This window comes from Thamnophis sirtalis, unplaced genomic scaffold (assembly GCF_051295495.1).
Source record: "Thamnophis sirtalis isolate CommonGarterSnake01/CBP01778 unplaced genomic scaffold, rThaSir2_p1.2 scaffold_2, whole genome shotgun sequence".
NCBI classification, from domain to species: domain Eukaryota; kingdom Metazoa; phylum Chordata; class Lepidosauria; order Squamata; family Natricidae; genus Thamnophis; species Thamnophis sirtalis.
In genome coordinates, this window is record NW_028261382.1 from 17041083 (window position 1) to 17061857 (window position 20775).

The window sequence follows — 20775 nt, forward strand, 5'->3', positions numbered from 1 at the left end:
GGTATTTGTGCTGATAAATAAATAAAGGGAGACTTTATTTATCAGTACAAATACCACACAAATATAACAAAGTATAACAAAGGCAACAGTAAAAAATATTGGGTTTCTGTCGTGATGGACTCTTGTGACGAGCCAATTGACAGAGAATGGAAGCAGTTAGCTTCCTCCCATAATTGGGGCATACCAGGGGTTGTGACACTAAATTATATATATACATATACATATACATACACATACACATACTATATATATATATAGTCTTCTGACTGTGAAAACACCATGCTTTGTCCGTGCAACACATATAGCCAGGTCTATTAAAGAAATAGTGGCTGCTCACACAGTATATTTATGGAGAAGTGTAGAAAGCCACCCATCTCCTCCATACCTCTCTGGCTAGCATAAAATAAAAACAACCATACCCAAAATATGCCAGAAGGAAAATAGCTATTAAAGACAATCAAACTCAAACATAAACTCAACTAAAGATCTGGGAAAAGAGCCAAGTTTTCAGAGCTTTTTTGAAGACAACTAGGGTGGGGCCCAAATGGGTCTGCATTAGGAGTGAAAGAGAGCAGTAGGAGATGGATTGAGTTGGTTCAAATAGCTTTGAGACAACACCCAGCTGAAATACGAGGAAATTACTCTAAAAGTAGTTTCAGGGAAGAAGATTTGTGGGCTGGGGCATTCAAGAACACACACGTCAGCAGTGTTTGCTTAAGGGGAAAAGCCTGGAATTGTTTTCATCCCAAATACTGCATGGAACCAGCGATGCAACCCTGCGCATGTTTTAATCATTACTAACTCAGAAGGAATAAAACATGAGCTGACAGTTGCAAAGCATAGAAAGAAAATGCTTCTTTCATGACAGCTTTTCATTTGCTTGGCAACAGGCAGTGAAATTTCACACGGTGCGGGGGGGGGGGAGGAACTAATTTTTTCAAAAAATGGACAGCTGCTTTCTTCATACACGATGCCCACATCCGAAAACTCAATCTTGGAAAATATTTCTCGACCTTCCCCTTATTTTAAGACAAAACTATAAAGTTAGGGGCTCAACTGATCCTAGAGGGAGTGGCACAAATGGGGGTGAGGGACAGAGTGATTTTTTAAAAAGTTAAAATGTCTGCTCCAATTGCATGATTGAAGCCCCACCCGCTTTTTACCAGCATTCCAAATGGGCGGGGCCTCAACCTTACAATCCTATCCTCCATCTCAGGGGTCTCCAACCTTGGCAACTTTAAGACTTGTGGCTGAGGAACTCTGGGAGTTGAAGTCCACAAGTCTTGAAGTTGCCAAAGTTGGAGACCCTGCTCCACCTTGACTTTTATGACCTTCCCCTAGGACATTCCTGCTTAGGGGTCCCAGCTTTGAACAGTGGTATTATCTGAGACCTAAAGACCAAGATGGGACAGGTGGCTGATTTATTCTTCTACACCTTGAATCCCTCATCCTTATGTTTTTCAGAATAGTCACAACCTCCTACACTGTGCTGCCCAAAGGGGTCATCTCAGGGTGATGAAGTTCATCGTGGAAGATCTGGAAGATGTGAGGCTGGATAAGAAAGATAAGGTAAACCTTTAGGCTGTGTGTAGACTCCCTTTCCCCACTTAGATGAACTGGGAAGGCTGATAGATCCCATTAGGCCATCATTTTATTTTGGGATCCCCAACATGGAGCCAGTAGGTTCTAATGTATCCATAGATTCTTCTTGGGCCCCTGACAGATTTCTTGTCGAATCTGACACCTTATCACACCAGGATTTAATTGTAAAATAGGGATTGTGTAGACCAATGGTTCTCAACCTGTGTGTCGGGACCCCTTTGGGGGTCAAATGACCCTTTCACAGGGGTCGTCTAAGACCATCAAAAAACACATATTTTTGAAAAAATACACAAAACATAAAATAATTTTATCACCACAACATGAGGAACTGTATTAAAGCGTCGCGGCATTAGGAAGGTTGAGAATCACTGGTGTAGACCTCATGCTCTAAGGAGTTCGGAGGTTAAAATATAGAACCAGATGGATATTTCTGTTGACTTCCAACTTTGTAACTGGTTATGTCTTCCTTGGCAGTCAATTTCTGAGAGCACCCCCAAAATTCCAGATGGCTCCATCAGACCAAAAAGATCTCCTTCCATAGACTGCTTCATTTTATACTATAGAATAGAGTAGAGTAGAGTAGAGTAGAGTAGAGTAGAGTAGAGTAGAGTAGAGTAGAGTAGAGTAGAGTCGAGTCGAGTCGAGTCGAGTCGAGTCGAGTCGAGTCGAGTCAGTGGTGGGTTCTGGATTCTGTTCCAACCAATACAGTTGGAATGGGCTTGGCGGTGTCCAAATGGATGTGTGCACCCACACGCAGCGCGCACATTCATCTTAGTGCCTCTGTGATGCTCCAGCTGCTCAGTGGAGTGTCGTGCATGCGCATGCGCTGAAGACTTAAAAGTCTGGCAAGGAGCTTGGGCAGGTGGGTGGGCCCTCCGGAGCACCGTACCAGAACAGTATCTGATGCTCTGGGCAGGCTTCGGTACGCCCGTACTGGGGTGTATCACCTTCAACCCACCACTGAGTAGAGTACAGTAGAGTAGGATAGAGTAACAAATGTCTCACGTATCAACAGAAATGTTGGGCTCAGTTGTGGTCATAAGGCAAGGACTACCTGTATAAGCAATTATCACAGTCTGGTTTTTCTCTTCCTCCCCCCTCCTTCTTTTTCTCTCTCTCTTTCTCTCCTTGAAGATGGGCAGGACAGCCCTTCACCTGGCTGCAGAGAAGGGGCAGGTGGAGGTAGTGGAGTTTCTCCTGGCCCTGGGCTCTTCTCACAGCATCAAAGACAAGGTTTGCAAAAAGAGTTGGGAATTGTCTTGCCAAAGATGTACCTGCCAACATTTACTTGCCTTATTTACTATAGAACCCCTCCATCTCCAAATGACTTTGAGTGGCTTAAACTTTAACAGCCAGAACAATATAAGTAAGGAACTGTGGTTATATCTGTGTTAGCTGCAGCCAGTTTTATTGAATTATAAAGTTTAGAGAAGGTCTTGCTTTGTTGTAGGCCTCCTGGAGAGGCTTGGTGTGATAGAAGGCAAATAAATTTTGTAAATAGACGGGTATAGCTCTGTTTGCTGGTGTTTAAACAAGTCACGTCGACAATGAAACCTTCAGGAGGGCTGATTGAGGTACCATTAGAGATAAACAAATCAAACAATCATTCAGAGTTTGAGCCAAGTGCGGGTTCACACGTTCTAGGAAGAGAATTATTCCCGGTTTTCACCTCTTTGTGAGCTCCATTCAATAGAAATCCCTGCTATAATTATTGTTTGATTTAGCTTCTGAAGAGAACATGACAAAGGAGAAGCAAACGTATATGGCAGTCCTCAACTTACGACCGCAATTGAGCCCAGAGTTGATGTTGGCAAGTGAAAAATTTGTTAAGTGCCATGTTACAACTTGTGTGAAACATTTTTAAATGAGTTGCAACTTTTCTTGCCACGGTTGTTAAGCAAATCCCTGCAGTTGTTAAATTAGTCACACGGTTGTTAAGTGAATCTGGCTTTCCCCATTGACTTTGCTCGTCGGGAAGGGCGCACAAGGGGATCGCATGACCATGGGGCACTGCAACCGCCATAAATGTGAGTCAGTGGTCAAGCATCCGAATGCAAATCATGTGACCATGGGGACGGTCATAAGGGTGAAAAATGGTCACAAGTCACTTTTCCCAGTGCCGTTGTAACTTAGAACGGTCACTAAATGAATTGTTGCAAGTGGAGGACTCCCTGTACACACAGGCCACGTAATTATATACAAAACGTCCCTCGGGGATATGGCAGTGGCTTCATAACTGGGTGTCCAATTCAGCGAGATGCAGCCATACTGCCCTCTTGGGTTTCACAGCCATGAAAAACAGAAATGTATAAAATCAAATGGCCCTTTTGGGGATTTAGCTTTACTGCCATAATGGAACATAAAGACGGTCTTAATAAAAGTATTTGAGAACTGTTAAGTGAAAAATAAAAAGAGAACTCAGTTTGGGAAAAGGCACGAAAAAGAAACTTGAAACACCCCCTCCCTCTTCCTCGATTTAATAAAGGAAAATATTTGTAGCTCAAGGTTGAAATCTGAGCATCGTTCATTTTGGTACAAAACCAATATTAATGCAAATAAAAATTACTACATTAATCTAACAAGTATAGTCTAATGTTGTTATATATATTAATATTCCTTCATTTTTCAATTAATCAATATTTACTGCATCCTTATAATAGTCCGATTCTAGTATTATTATATAAAATTAATATTTACTACATCCTAATAATCATAACACTATTCTTAGGCATATCTAATATCATCCTTTTTCAAAATCTAATCTTAACCTCTAACATTCACTTTAGATGTTATAGAAAATCATGTACAACTATATTCCCCCTAATTCTATTTTTTTAATCTCTTTAATCTATTCTCATTCTCAGTACTGCCATTATTATTATTATACAATTGTATCACAGCGGCCAGTTGTTTCGCCGGATTTGGCATTGGTTACTAGTCGGGCCCCACCCAGGGGCCTAGGACGTCGTAACGTATTTTCGTAATATGTGTGCAGATCCAAGCAGTGTGGCTTTTTGCATTTGACTGATGGTATTTTGTCAATTTTTAACTGTTCCAAATGTAATTCCAGTGCTTTTGGAATAGCACCCAGTGTGCCAATTACCACTGGAATTACCACTGCTGGTTTGTGCCATAGTCGTTGAATTTCGATTTTTAAGTCCTGGTATTTTGGTTTTTTCATGTTCCTTCTCGACGACCCTGCTATCACCTGGTATTGCGATGTCTATGATTGTGACCTTATTTTTCTCAACCAGTGTGATGTCTGGTGTATTATGCGCCAGTATTTTGTCCGTTTGTATACGGAAATCCCACAAGATCTTGACCATCTGATTTTCGGTGACTTTTTCGGGCTGATGTTCCCACCAGTTTGTTGCTGTTTTAATATTATAATTTTTGCACAAATTCCAATGGATCATTTGTGCTACTGAATTGTGCCGCAATTTATAATCAGTCTGCGCGATTTTTTTACAGCAGCTGAATATGTGATCAACAGTTTCATCAGCTTCTTTGCAAAGTCTGCATTTGGCATCATCAGAGGATTTTTCGATTTTGGGCTTAATGGCATTTGTGCGGATAGCTTGTTCTTGCACAGCTAGGATTAGTGACTCTGTTTCTTTCTTTAATATACCTGTTGTTAACCATAACCAAGTTTGTTCACTGTCCACTTTATCTTTTATTTCCACTTTATCTATTATTATTATTATTGTTGTTGTTGTTGTTGTACAATTGTATCACAGCGGCCAGTTGTTTCGCTGGATTTGGCATTGGTTACTAGTCGGGCCCCACCCAGGGGCCTAGGACGTCGTAACGTATTTTCGTAATATGTGTGCAGATCCAAGCAGTGCGGCTTTTTGCATTTGACTGATGTTGATTTTGTCAATTTTTAACTGTTTTAAATGTAATTCCAGTGCTTTTGCAATAGTACCCAGTGTGCCAATTACCACTGGAATTACCACTGCTGGTTTGTGGCATAGTCGTTGAATTTCGATTTTTAAGTCCTGGTATTTTGCGATTTTTTTCATCTTCCTTCTCAGCGACCCTGCTATCACCTGGTATTGCGATGTCTATGATTGTGACCTTATTTTTCTCAACCAGTGTGATGTCTGGTGTATTATGCGCCAGTATTTTGTCCGTTTGTATACGGAAATCCCACAAGATCTTGACCATCTGATTTTCGGTGACTTTTTCAGGCTGATGTTCCCACCAGTTTGTTGCTGTTTTAATATTATAATTTTTGCACAAATTCCAATGGATCATTTGTGCTACTGAATTGTGCCGCAATTTATAACCAGTCTGCGCGATTTTTTTACAGCAGCTGAGTATGTGATCAACAGTTTCATCAGCTTTTTTGCAAAGTCTGCATTTGGCATCATCAGAGGATTTTTCTATTTTGGCCTTAATGGCATTTGTGCGGATAGCTTGTTCTTGCGCAGCTAGGATTAGTGACTCTGTTTCTTTCTTTAAAGTACCTGTTGTTAACCATAACCAAGTTTGTTCACTGTCCACTTTATCTTTTATTTTTTCCAGAAATTGGCCATGCAGTGCTTTGTTCTGCCAACTCTCCATTCTTGATTTTATCACATCTTTTCTGTATTCTTGTTTCGTCTGTTGGGCCTTCAGTAGTTTTTTGTTCTTTACTTCAATTAATAGATGTTCTTGACTTTCTTTTAAATAATCAGCCAGTGCATGTTTTTCTTCTTCAACTGTTTGCTTCACTTGTAATAATCCTCTGCCACCTGATTTTCGGGGCAGGTATAATCTATCAGTATCACCACGTGGATGTAAACTGTAGTGCATTGTCATTAGTTTCCTGGTTTTTCGGTCCAAAATGTCCAAATCAGCTTGTGTCCAGTTAACTATACCAGCTGTGTATCTTATAACTGGTATTGCCCAGGTATTTATGGCCTTGATTGTATTTTCACCATTCAATTTAGATTTCAAAATTTTCGTAACTCTGTTGATGTACTCTCCCATGACAATAGTTTTTACTTCTCCATGGTTGATGTTATCCAACTGCAGAAAGCCTAAGTATTTGTAGGCATCATTTTCATTGCATTTAATTAGTTGGCCATTGGGCATTTCAATTCCCTCACATGCAGTGATTTTGCCTCTTTTTATGGATACAGTGGCGCATTTTTCCATGCCAAACTGCATTGAACTGCATTAAGAGCCGAGGTGGCGCAGTGGTTAAATGCAGCACTGCAGGCTACTTCAGTTGACTGCAGTTCAGCAGTTCGGCTGTTCAAATCCCACTAGGCTCAAGGTTGACTCAGCCTTCCATCCTTCCGAGGTGGGTAAAATGAGGACCCGGATTGTTGTTGGGGGCAATATGCTGACTCTGTAAACCGCTTAGAGAGGGCTGAAAGCCCTATGAAGTGGTATATAAGTCTAACTATTGCTATTGCTATTGAAATATCGGTGCTGAATACTCGGACTGTGTTTGTCAATGATTGGATTTCTATTTCTGCTTTCCATAGAGTTTCAAATCATCCATATATAGTAAATGCGAAAAATTTTCAGCTTCTTTGGCTGTTTGGTAGCCTAATTTCATTTTTTTTAAGATTACTGATAGTGGGATCATTGCGATTATTATTATTATTGTACAATTGTATCACAGCGGCCAGTTGTTTCGCTGGATTTGGCATTGGTTACTATTATTATTATTATTATTATTATTATTATTATTATTATTATTAAAAAGAACCTTTTTATCCATATTTTATCCAACACCTCTTCCTCTATATTCTTGTTTTCTTGCAGAAGTTTCATTACTCAACTAGGTGACATTATCAGTGCCAGAGCATTAACTAGCTAGCACTGATGATGTTACCTAATTTGGGTAATGAAATGTTTGCAAGAAAACAATTTCAGAGAACAGCAAGGGCCCACAAATCTCCATCTCTTCCTCTTAGAAAGTTTCTCCTTAATTCTCCTTAATTGCTTCTCTCCTTAAAACTATTATTATTTGAAACTATTATTCTCTCCTTGAAACTATTATTTCTTGTCCTGCCCTCCGGTGCTTTGGAGAATAATTTGACCCCCTCTTCTTTCTGGCAGCCCCTCAAATACTGGAATACAGTTATCATGTCACCTCTAATTCTTCTAGTCAAATCCAAAACCTGCAGCCATTCTTCATATGATTTAGTCTTCAGGCCTTTGATCATCTCAACTGCTCTTCTATGAAGAAGTTGAAGTCCATGCAACTTAACGTGGTGAAGGTTGAGAAACAATGTGTTAGAGGGACATTTCTACCTGTTCTCTCACTAGATCCCCACGAGAACTCTTCTCACTTAATGTGGAATGTCATCTTGGTTTGCAGGAGAAGAACATAGCTCTTCATTTGGCAGCTATGAATGGACATGCAGACGTATTACAGAAACTTCTAGAAGTTGGCATGGATCCGGATGACAAGAATGCAGTGAGTATAAAACTAAAAAATATGTTCAATGCCAAAACTTTCTTGAGTTTTGGTAATAGCTAAAGCAGGCTACACAACATAAGGCAGGTCTGTGACCCAGTCATCCTCATCTTGATCCCTTGCCATGATTTAATTGTTTGTGGAGTTCTTGGCAGTCTCTGAGCTTGTTTGTTTTCTTGCGGATGTTCTCCGTGGTTTTCTCCAGAGCTAGCACTGAAGATGTAAGTTGGTTGGATAATGAAACATTTGCAAGAAAACAACCAAGATCAGAGAGCACCAAGGATTTTACTGAAGATTTAACCTAGTCAGGTAACAAAACATCTTCAAGAAAACAAACAAGCTCGAGGAGCACCAAGGACCCAGCTGAAGATATAATCTGGTGAGGTATCTACGGTCTGACCTAAGCGTAGTACACAAAATTATCTGCTACAATGTCCTAGCTGTCAATGACTACTTCAGCTTCAACCGCAATAATACACGAGTCCACAATAGACACAAACTCAAGGTAAACCGCTCCAAACTCGATTGCAGAAAATACAACTTCAGCAACAGAATGGTCAACGCCTGGGATGCTCTACCTCAGTAGTCTCTAACCTTGGCAACTTTAAGACCTGTGGACTTCAACTCCCAGAACCCGTAGCAACCCATCTTTGGCAATTTACCTATGCATCCCACACTTGATCTACAAAAACGATGTTTTTCAGTGCGCACCCGGTCCCCATTTTCATTGTATTTAAGTATAATTTCATATTTAAGAACCAATTTCGTTGTATTTAAGTACAATGACAATAAAGATTACACTTATTATATTTCTTACTGACTGGTGGGGAATGGAAGGGTTTACATTCTTTGCAATCATGCTAAATCTTTCCTTTCTCCACCGGTCAGTTAGAACTGAAGAAGCTTCTTGGATGAGAAGCCAAATGTTTTCAAGGGGGAAAAAAAGCAAGGAAGTCAGTTGCGTTTTAGAAAAACTCCTTTGGGACAAGCAAAGCTGGCTGAGGAACTCTGGGAGTTGAAGTCCACAGGTCTTAAAGTTGCCAAGGTTGGAGACCACTGCTCTACTTGACTCTGTTGTTACATCCTCAAACCCCCATAACTTTAACCTTAAACTGTCAATCTCACCATATTCCTAAGAGGTCTGTAAGGGGGCATGCATCAGCACACCAGTATGCCTAACATCCCAGTCCTACTGTCCCTATTTATTTGAACCCATTTCCTCCCTTTTTATTCATGTTTATTCTTATTCCTGTTATCCTGTACATGAGTGACAAACTAAATAAATAAAAGTAAAATACTATATTTTTCAGAGTATAAGTACACCTCCCCCCCTGTCATAAAACAGCGTGGAAATTTTGGTGTGTCTTATACACCGAATACAGCCTTTAGCCCCTGCTCCCACCTACATCCCATTTTTGCAAAAAATGGGCCATTTTTTGCAAAAATGGGGACATTTTTGCCTTCCCCCAGCCATCTTAAAGCTCCTGGGGGCCGGGGAAGACAAACATTTTTTTTTTCTTACTTACCTCTTCGAAATCTTGGTGCCTCTTATACTCTGAAAAATACGGTAAAAATATAATCTGGAGAGGTAACAAAACATCTTCAAGAAAGTAACCAAGGCCAGAAGCACAAAGGCCCAACTGAAAATATCACCTGGTGAGGTAACAAAAAACATATTCAAGAAAACAACCAAGCTCAGAGAATATCAAAAACTTCACAGCTGAACCCTGAGCTACAGAGGTTCTTTTCTATTAAGTTGCCCTTCCAGATTTCCATTATCCTAAATTTCCCCAGTACTCCTTCTGCCCTACACCAATTCCATCTTCTTCCTGAGAGGACTAATTTGGGCTTCTCATTCATCCGTGCAATGGCCACAGATATGCTACCACGTTCTTTTTCCCTGACTGTGTGAGAACTAATTCTCCCGGATTAAAAGGACAACCAGGGCTTATTTTTTTTTATAATTTTATTTTATTTTTGTTACATAGACAACATAATCACATAACAATAGAAAAGGAAAGGCAGAGGGAAAAGAAAAAAAAACACACACACACACACACAAAGGAAAAAAAAAACCATCATCCCATACAGTATGTCATTTGATTACAGGTGCATCCCTACTACATTTCCCCCCATACACACATCCCGTATCTCTCTGTTATATATTTAATAGACATCACAATAACCTAGGGTTTAAAAAAAGAAAAGAAAGGGAAAGACCCAAAAAAGGGGGAAAAAACAAAACAAAACAAAAACAAAAAAAACCATCATCACATGCAGCATGTCGTTTGGTTACAGGTGTTTTAACATCTGCATCTTCAAATAATATTTACCTTCTTGGTCTAATATAACTAAAGGCCTCATTTTCATTCTATAATATATATTCAGTTAACATTAGCATTATTTTTCCCCAGAAAGTATACTTATATTTATTGTTAACCTTGCATTTCATACCTTCAAACAGAGATCTTATTCCTTCATTTTTCAACAAAACATCGCTGCCTATATATACCAGTTTTCATTTGTTCCCCTATTAGAACTGCTTATCAGCAGCGAAATATCATTATAATAAGTTCTTAACCTTATACATTATATCACCAGACCTAGGGCTTATTTTTTTCTGTCTTTTTCCAGGAAGGGATGACTTCCCTGCATTTAGCTGCTGAGGGAGGACACAACGATTGCATCCATCTCCTTCTAGAAGCTGGCTGTGAAGTCAATGCCCAAACGCAGGTATGGTTAGTTTGATTCGAAAGATTTGGTCAAGACATATAGGAGGAATATTTACTTGTTCGTTTATAGAATGGAATAGACTTCTTTACTGGCCAAGTGTGATTGGACACACAAGGAATTTGTCTTCGGTGCATAAGCTCTCAGTGTACTTAAAAAATACGTTCATCAAGAATCATAAGATACAACACTTAGTGATAGTCATAGGATACTAAATAAGCAATCAACATAAATCATTCTAGAAAACTAAATGAAACAATATAATCATAAAGATACAAGCAACAAGGGGTGGGAATTTTTTGGTGGGGGAGTGCGGGGGGTGTTTGGGGATTGTCATGTGTGTTGGTCCCGTGACCCGTCAAAACTGTGGTCCACTAAAGCGCGCCCGATCAAAGCGCGTACGTGACATCATCATCAGCGCGACAAATAAAATTACAAATAAATTAAATTAAAATTAAAATAAAATTAAAGCAAGCCGATTCACATAAAGGTAAGGGTTAGGTTTAGGGTTAGGGTTAGGGTTAGGTTAAGGGTTAGGGTTAGGTTTAGGGTTACATTAAGCGTTAGGGTTAGGTTTAGGGTTAGGTTAAGGGTTAGCGCTAGGTTTAGCGTTAGGTTAAGGGTTAGGTTTAGGGTTAGGTTAAGGGTTAGGTTTAGCGTTAGGTTTAGCGTTAGGTTAAGGGTTAGGTTTAGGGTTAGGTTTAGGGTTAGGTTAAGGGTTAGGCTTAGGGTTAGGTTTAGGGTTAGGTTTGGGGGGGTTAGGGTAAGGTTTTCGCGTTAATTTTAAATTTACCGCTCACAGCATGCCGTTTTCGTCGCACTGTGATGACGTCACATACGCGCTTTCATCGAGCGCGCTTTAGTCTACCGCGGATTTGTGGTGGAACCATTGGTCCTGGTCTCTGAGTGTTATGTGAATTTTGTTGTATGTGTACACTGTGTATATACATACAATGACAATAAAGTTTATATATCAAGGTTATAGTCATTATTAGAAGGAGCTAGGTACTAGGAAGGATGAGAAGAAGAATAGTACACTATATTACCAAAAGTATTCACTCACAATTGCTTCTGATTATGTGGATGGATGAGCGAATACTTTTGGCAATATAGTGTAATGCAGTCTTAGCAAATAGTTTAACAGGGTTGTGGGAATTAGTTTTTAGCAGAGTGATCTGTTTATTTGCATCATTTCTATATCCCCGTGATCATGGGTTGTAAGTATGAGAAACATTCATAAGTGGCATTTTTCAGTGCTTTTGTAACCCTGAACGGTCGCTAAACAAGCAGTTGTATGTAAAGAACTAGCTGTGGTAGGTTTTTGTGAGCTTGTGTTGCCTGAAGATGTCCTCCTGATTTTTTTTCTCCCCCCAGAAAAAAATGACCTGCCTTCATTATGCTGCACTGAATGGCTATGTAGATATGGCCAAAACCTTCCTTGGTGCAGGAATCCAAACAGATGCTCTGAATTACGTAAGTGACTGGTTTCATCAACTGCAACCAGAATATCCTCATTATCTCCAAATAGCGGGAACAGGTACATCCACTGAGTTCAGCTGGGTTTCCCTTCGAAGTATCACATAGGACAGCGATGGCGAACCTTTTTTGGCTCGTGTGCCATAAGTAGGGGGAGCGCAGGGGGGGGTTGTGTATGGGCGTGCAGCACCCATAATGCAATGCGCAACCCCCCCAGTGCACACGCACACACTACAGGCACTCCCCACCATTTTTTGCATGCTTTTTTCACCCTCCCCAAGCTCCAGAGGCTTTATACGAGCCTGGGGAGGGCAAAAACAGACTTCACCACCCCCCGCCCCCCGGAAGCCCTCCGGAGGCTTCAGGGACCTTCAGGAGGCTTCCCTGAAGCCTCCAGAGCAGTCAAAAAGACCCTCCTAGTAAACTGGAAGTCCGTTCCAGAACTTCCGGTTTGCCTGTAGGGCCGGTTTTTTGTGCTCCGGAGGCTTCAGGAAAGCTCATGAAGCCTCCGGAGGGCCTCTGGGGGCGGGGAGGCTCCTATAAAGCCTCTGGAGCCTCGGGGGGGCGGGCGAAAAATGGCTTTTAAAAAGGGTAAACTCAGCGCCTCGCATGCCCTGACAAATGGCTCCACATACCTTAGGTTCGCCATCACAGACATAGGAGCTGTGGTGGCACAGTAGTTAGGATGTGGTATTGCAGGCTAATTCTGCCGACTGCCAGGAGTTCGATCCTGACTGGCTCAAGGTTGATTCAGCCATCCATCCTTCCGAGGTGGGTAAAATGAGGATCCAGATTGTTGGGGGCAAGAGGCTGACTCTGTAAACTGCTTAGAGAGGGCTGTAAAGGACTTTGAAGCAGTATATAAGTATACACTAAGTATATAAGCAGTATATAAGTCTAAGTGCTATTGCCCTGCCTGCTCCATGCCTGCAAGGCAGTATTGCAGGCTGACTCTGCCTACTGCCAGTAGTTCGATTCTGACCGGCTCAAGGTTGATTCAGCCTTCCATCCTTCCGAGGTGGGTAAAATGAGGACCCAGATTGTTGGGGGGCAAGAGGCTGACTCTGTAAACCAGTTAGAGAGGGCTGTAGAGCAGGATGTACTCTAAGTGTAAGTGCTATTGCTATCTTCCTTCCTTCCCTCCCAGTGGTTAGAATGCAATATTGCAAGCTAGCTTTGCCCACTGCCAGGAGTTTGAGCCTGACAAGCTTAAGGTTGACTCAGCCTTCCATCCTTCCGAGATGGGTAAAATGAGGACCCAGATTGTTGGGAGCAATAGGCGCATTCTCTAAACTGCTTAGAGAGGGCTTTAAAGTACTGTGAAACACTATATAATTATAAGAGCGATTACTATTGCTATTCTACCCTATCACTATCTGGAACCTCCCCTGGTGCAGCCAGAGCATTGGCAACTGAAAACTCCAGTAGTGTCAGGCTTCTCCTGGCTACTATTAGAATCGGACATGGTGTGTGCAATGATTCTGCGATTCAGCTGTCAGATGCATAAGGTTATTACAAGAACAAGGAAAAACGTGAAGAAAGGAACTCAGCAACTGTCATATATGAACTGCAAGCCCTTTTTATAGTAAAAGCAAGGTTCGGTTCCTATTTTTGTTTCTCCCACCTGCGGAGCACAACTGACAAAAGATCTCCCACCTTTGGTGTGGCAGGAAAGTTTATTAATGAATAAACTAGCTTGTGGGCAGATTGTTTGCTTTTGACCTGTTTGAACCCAACAGCGATCAAGATGGCGTTTCTAGAGACCTTTTTTCTAGGGCTTCTCTATGACTCTGACTCTGACTTAGAACAGGGAGAAGACCATTAAACCCACTACATACACAACTGACCAGAGAGCATTGTTTTAATTTGTGGGGCACTTTGGGATTAACGTGGATTCCTCTGAATTAATCCTCTGGATCTGCTTTGTTCCCCATGGCCCAGGGGAATGTACAAGTAATCCAGAGATACAGACCGGTTCAGCCGAATAGGTAGTAGTAACTCGGCTGGACCCGCGACCATACCGGTTCTTATTCTGGGTGCCATCATCTTTATTTTCTGTTCTGCACATGCGCAGAACAATCTTCGTTGAAAACATGTAATTTCCCCTCCTTTTTTAATGGTGTGCTCCTGCACAGACCTTTTTAAGTGCAAATGCGCACACACTTGCAAAGTTTTTCGGGCACCGAACCGGTGATAATGCCGGCAGGAACCCATCCCTGAGGTAGTCCCCTACTTAATTTCTGTTGCTAAGCGAGACAGTTATTAAGTGAGCTTTGCCCTGTTTTATGCTCTTTCTTGCCACAATTGTTAAGGGAATCGTTGCAGCTGTATGGCTATTAGCTGCTCAAATATTGAAACAACCGTTGGCGCTGTGAGAAGGCATTGCTTTGCCATAAACTCCGTTGTATTTTCCCACGGTAATCTCTTTGGACTCTGAATTAGCTTGTTGTTCTTAGCCTCTTTAGCCTTTATCTCAGACTCCATACAGGATGTAGCTGGTCTAATCGTTTGTGAGAACAGCCGGCTGTCAGTTTGCTGCCTTCCCACAAGACCGGGAACATCTGATAGCTGTTGTTTTGTCAATTCTCTTTGAAGGTCCCATTCTAACATCTCAAATTTGTTGGAGATGGAGTGGGGGCTAGTTTTACTTACAGTTCTCTTTCCGGCAAAATGTTCTTCAATTCTTGGTTGTTTTGCAGTTTGCATGTGCGGGAGAGCTCCCAGGCTGGTACCATGGCATTTCTTTCTTTTTCCCATGTCTTATCAGTCCCAGGCAAAAAAACAACAACACAACTTTATCTGTGTTGTGTCTCGTCGCTATTATCTCATCCAAAGAATATTACCGTATTTTTTTTACTATAAGATGGACCCTTTCCCCCCCTTAAAAGAGTGTGGAAATGTTGGTGCATCTTATACACCAACTACAGCCATTTTTGGCATCCCAAAATCCCACCCCTGCATCCCATTTTTGCAAAAAATGGGCGGAAAACTGAGGCGTTTTCCCCTTCCTTCAGCCCACAGAAGCACACTGCAGGCTTCAGCAGGGCTGGGGAAAGGAGAAAGTGCCCCCATTTTTGTGAAAAAATGACCCGTTTTTTACCCTTTTTTGCAAAAACTGGGGCATTTTTCCCTTCCCCCAGCCCTATTGAAGCCTGCAGAGTGCTCCTGGGGGCCGGGGACGACAAAAATGTTTTTCTCTTACTTACTTCTTTGAAATCTTGGTGTGTCTTATACACAGCTGCATCTTATAGTCTGAAAAATGCAGTAGTTAAATAAAAAGTATTCAGTGGGAATACCAAAAATTGATAAAATAAAGAGGAGTTACTGCAAACACGCTCCGGCAGCTAACCTCCTGGCTCTTGCAGTTGTTAAGTTAGTAACAAGGTTGTTAAGTGAGTCTCGCTTTCCCATTGATCTTGCTTTTCAGAAGGCCTCAAAAGGTGATCACTTATCCCCAGGACACCACCACCGTTGTAAATAATATCAACCATTTGCCATGCACCCAAATTTTGATCGCATGTCCATGGGGAGGTTGCAACTGTCATAAGTGTGAAAAACAGCTCTAAGTCACTTTTTTCAGTGCCATTGTAAGTTCGAGTGGTCACTAAATGAACTGTTGTAAGTTGAGGACTACTTACATTGTGCAACCAAATGTAACAAATAACTGCAACTTGTGTGAATTTCCAGTGTGGGTTTTCTAATCAACAAAATGCAACTTAGAAGCTTAGACTTGCTCAATGCTCTAAGTACATTAATGTTGCTTTTTTTAAATTTCCGCAGCAAAATGCATCAGCCATGCACATTGCAGTGCTACGGAACTACCCAGCCATTGTCAAACTTCTCATTGATGCTGAATGTGACCTTGATGTTCCTGATAATGTAAGATTTTTTAAACTATGGCAACCAATGTGTTTAAGTGTCAGAGTTCCAAATAGCATCCAAAATTAAATCAGAGTCCGAGGCAAAGTATTGCTCAAAGTTCCAATTTAATAAGAGAGCCATGTTGGCACATCTGGGAAAACCCGAATCTGAAAGCTTCCCAGTTTTCCGCACCCAGTTGAAAGTTCAAGATCTTGCCCCCACCCCCATAAGTCCATCACATGGTCCAATCTCCCACTGCCATGCTGGCAGTTCCACCCATCCAGTTCCGGTCAGGTGCAGAGGTGCAAAGACAAAGGATGACCTTGGCTTTTTAGAGAGAATTTTGTTATGGCTACATAGCATCTAACTCCGTACAATTCTCCCCCCCCCCCCATTTTCCCACAGTAGAAAATGCATAGTAGAATAATTGCAAGTGTAGCAGGCCAAAGATCCAAGAGAAATATGGCTGCAGGCCTGACGAAGCTTTGGCAGCAGGTTAGTGTGCTTGCAAGCTCTTCACCTTCCTCCTCATCGCCCTTTTTTAACGAGCCCATAATCCCTTGTGGGGTGGAGCCTGGGCAACTGAACAGATCTGAATGTTTACTGGCCAGATGCCCTTCCTGTCGCCAATGCAGAGTTTTTTTCCCAGCAGATATATTCTCATGTGTGCCCAGAGAGAGAAATATCTGCCTCTACCTGGGATCAAACTCACAGCCTCCTGATTGTGAGCCGAAAGCTCCACCTCTAGGCCACCGCACCACTCAAGCTTTTCACCTAATTTGATGGCTTTTCAATGAGGTCAAAACAATTGTGGGAAAGGGGATGCTTAGTTTAAGGGACGGTGTCAGAGATGGACTTCTGCCGGTTCGCACCGGTTCAGGTGAACTGCCAGTGGCGGCAGCGCGAGGCTACGGAGACATCATTACGTACCTTCTGTGCATGCGCGCACGCTCCCACTACCGAACCGGTATTGAAGAAATGAGGGTACCATTACTGGATGGTGTGTACGCTTCTGTGCGCTTTGAAGCATAGCTCTACTCTTCAAATCCTCGGCGCTGCACCACTTTCATTTCTTTTGATTAAATTATTTATCCGATTTAGTCGTTACTCCACTCTGGAACACCTCTGGGCTGCTCGGAACATAAGGAGGATAAAATATAATATGAATAGGGAGGGAAAGGAAGGAAAAAAACAATTTAAAGGAAGAACAAGGAAAAAATTGAGACCAATATGACAATTATGGCCAACAGCCCAACAAACATACGCAGATAATAGCTCAGTCACTTTAAATGACTGTCTGGGAGAAGATGATGCCATCTGAGCAGGATCCACCAGGATCTCAAGGGGATCTCATTCCAGAAAGCAGATGCCATGACAGGGAAAGGGCACTTCCTGTGTCTTTGCAGATGGCATTGCTTGGTTGAAGATTCTTGGAGCTATATGCACTGGTTATAAACTGAAAATTGAGTTCCCTTGCTGGAATTCTTTGTCTAATACCAGCCCTTCAGGCCTCAGGCTGGAAAACTGGGAATCCAGGAGTTCTAGTCCCACCTTGGGCATCAAAACTGGCTGGGTGTCCTTTGGGCCAGTCCTTTTCTCTCCTCCCAACTCACCTCACATGTTTCTTCTTGTTGTAAAGACAAAAGGAGGAGGGGGGAATATTGAATAAGGTAGCTGTCTTGAATTATTGATAAGAACAATAACGGTGGACTATTGAACAATTAATTAATTAAATCTCTAAATAAGATCTCTTTCTTTGAGAGAAATGGGCAGTTCATAAATAGGAAGTACACATACATACATACATAATCTTATAGCCCTTTTTGTCTTAGCGCATCCTGGTAATAAAATTATTATGGAAGTTGTGGAAAAAATTCCCTTTGAGTTCAGGCAGCTACCCCAAAGTCCAAGGAATTATTGAAGGGGTTTCTCTCATTATTTCTGGGGTGAAATTCAGCTGGCATTGGGGCCCACGTAACAACATTTTTCTGCTGTGTATTCAAGATAGACTGTGATTAATATATTTGTGTGTCTGTGTGTGAGTGTAATCTTTGTTGTCATTTTGGATAACTTGGCACTCTTGGATGCTGCGGCTTTTATTATCTTACTGTTATCCTTGGGATGCTGGCATTATTTGGTGGGTGGGTCTTTCTTTCTTTCTTTCTTTCTTTCTTTCTTTCTTTCTTTCTTTCTTTCTTTCTTTCTTTCTTTGGAGAGGGGGCGTTGAAATTCCATCTTAATGCATTTCATTATGTACACAGAATAATGACAGTAAAGGCTACAAATCTCTTACCTATCCCTTTGATTCAGTTGGCTCCTTCCTGCTGTAGCTTCTTGTCCCCATGAGGTGCCAAAGATAGAAGACCGTTTCAGACAAATGGCTATCCAACATCTTCTTAAAGACTTCCAGTGAATGCCCGAACACTGAAAGTCTTTAAGAAGATGTTGGATAGCCATTTGTCTGAAACGGTATAGGGTTTCCTGCCTAGGCAGGAGGTTGGACTAGAAGACCACCAAGGTCCCTTCCAACTCTGCCATTGTACTGTATTCTATGAGAAGGCCTCTTTGAGGCCACAGAAAAAGCTTTTAACCAGATACCAAAAAAGCAGTTTATCTCAATGCTAAGGAACGGATGCTTCTCCCAAATTCTTTGCAGTGCTGATTTCTGATTCTCCTTTCTGCCTTCAGAGGCAACAGAGTCCTCTTCATATTGCTGCGGAGCACGGAAGGCAAGATATTGCTGAGTTGATCCTCATGGCTGGGGTGAATTTAAAATTAACTGATAAGGTAATGCCGCTGTCTTGCCTCTTTCTGTATGCATGGAATGTTACCTCTTTGCAAACCTGTAGGCACCAGCCGTGCCTACAGGATTTTAGCATGAAAATGCACAGAGGATGATTTAAAGGGAACTTACCAGGGATAGTTTGCTCCCGGCATTACTGCTGGTTCAGTGCGCGCAAAACTTTTGCACACACACACACGCTTGCTTCGCTCATGCACACGCCAAATGCGCACTCTGCACGAATAGGTCTGCGCATGAACAAAACATTAAAAAAAGAAAAAAATTACATTTGTGCAATTAAGATGGCACCCCCGTAGGAGAACTGGATCGGGTGGTGGTGGTGGTGGTGGTGGGCCTGGGTGGCTGCTGCTCCCAGTGACCCAGGCTGCCAAAACACTACCGGTTCAGCCGAACCGATCTGAATCGGTAGCAACCCATCTCTGCAAATTACTTTATGCACCCCACACTTGATCTACAAAAACGATGTTTTTCAGTGCGCACCCTGTCCCATTTTCATTGTATTTAAGTACAATGACAATAAAGATTACGCTTATTATATTTCTTACTTACTGGTGTGTGTTTGAGTTTGAGTTTTATTTCATTTGTATGCCGCCCTTTTCCCTGAAGGGACTCAGGGCGGCTCACAACTCAAGGGAAGGGGGATACAGACAGTTAACAACAACACAAAAACAATACATAGTTAAAACACAACAATCATACCATTCGAGATAGGGGCAACGATTCTTTAGCCCCAGGCCTGTCGGAACAGCCAGGTTTTAAAGGCTATGCGGAAGGCCTGGAGGGTGGTGAGGGTGCGAATCTCCACGGGGAGTTCGTTCCAGAGGGTCGGAGCAGCCACAGAGAAGGCTCTCCTCCGGGTAGTCGCCAGCCGACACTGGCCAGTGGATGGAATTCGGAGGAGGCCTGCTCTGTGCGATCTAATCGGTCTGGTGGAGGTAATTGGCAGCAGGCGGTCTCTCAAGTACCCAGGTCCAATACCATGAAGGGCTTTATAAGTGACGACTAGCGCCTTGAAGCGTATCCGAAGACCGATAGGCAGCCAGTGCAGCTCGCGGAGGATAGGTGTTACGTGGGTGAACCGAGGTGCACCCACAATCGCTCGCGCGGCTGCATTCTGGACAAGCTGAAGTCGCCGAATACTCTTCAAGGGCTGCCCCATGAAGAGCACGTTGCAGTAATGGTGGGGAATGGAAGGGTTTACATTCTTTGCAGTCAGGCTAAATCTTTTCTTTCTCCACCGGTCAGTTAGAACTGAAGAAGCTTCTTGGATGAGAAGCCAAATGTTTTCAAGGGGGAAAAAAAGCAAGGAAGTCAGTTGCGTTTTAGAAAAACACCTTTGGAACAAGCATGACCTGCTTGTTTGGGAATCTCCATAGACATTCAGCTCAACAGGAAAATATAAAATGCTTGCAAATTCCTCCATGCTTTAAAAAATCACAGTATAAAACTGGTATCTAATAATTTCCATGGCATCAACTATAAAGATTTAATTTTCATCAGGCAAAACTAAATCTTTACTAAAAATGCAAGGACGAGTACCTATCGATCATTGGAATAAATACAGTCATGACATAGCAGGAGTTAAATATTTGCTGCCCATTAATTTTAAAAAGCCCCAAAGATTTGTCCTGTTCAACTTGGGGGATTTATATATTTTTTCTGCAGCAAGGAAAAACATCACTGGACGTAGCTGCTCGTGGGAACCACATCACTTTGGCTGATATGATCATCAAAGCGGATAGGTTTTACAAGTGGGAAAAAGTAAGTGTGCTTTGTGATTCTGAGGTGACTCTGAGGTGACCAAATGAGGTGAAGGAAATTGGGGGCTGAGGAAATACGGGCCCCAAATGGAAAGAGGTTAACTGGGCAGAAGCACAAAATGGTT

The 20775-nt window shown here is 42.1% G+C and overlaps 1 protein-coding gene across 2 annotated transcripts in view; it reads left to right on the plus strand.

Annotated features, from left to right (window-relative positions):
• The window catches only part of ANKDD1A (ankyrin repeat and death domain containing 1A), a 39630-nt gene that overhangs the window by 9893 nt on the left and 8962 nt on the right, over positions 1-20775 (plus strand). The window contains exons 5-12 of one of the 2 annotated variants that reach the window (XM_087704345.1): positions 1465-1569; positions 2737-2835; positions 7922-8020; positions 10655-10753; positions 12125-12223; positions 16007-16105; positions 18776-18874; positions 20556-20651. In XM_087704345.1, the coding sequence (XP_087560471.1) occupies positions 1465-1569; positions 2737-2835; positions 7922-8020; positions 10655-10753; positions 12125-12223; positions 16007-16105; positions 18776-18874; positions 20556-20651 (795 nt within the window). The remainder of the gene's footprint in view (positions 1-1464; positions 1570-2736; positions 2836-7921; positions 8021-10654; positions 10754-12124; positions 12224-16006; positions 16106-18775; positions 18875-20555; positions 20652-20775) is intronic. The other variant, XM_087704346.1, reaches the window with a different exon arrangement.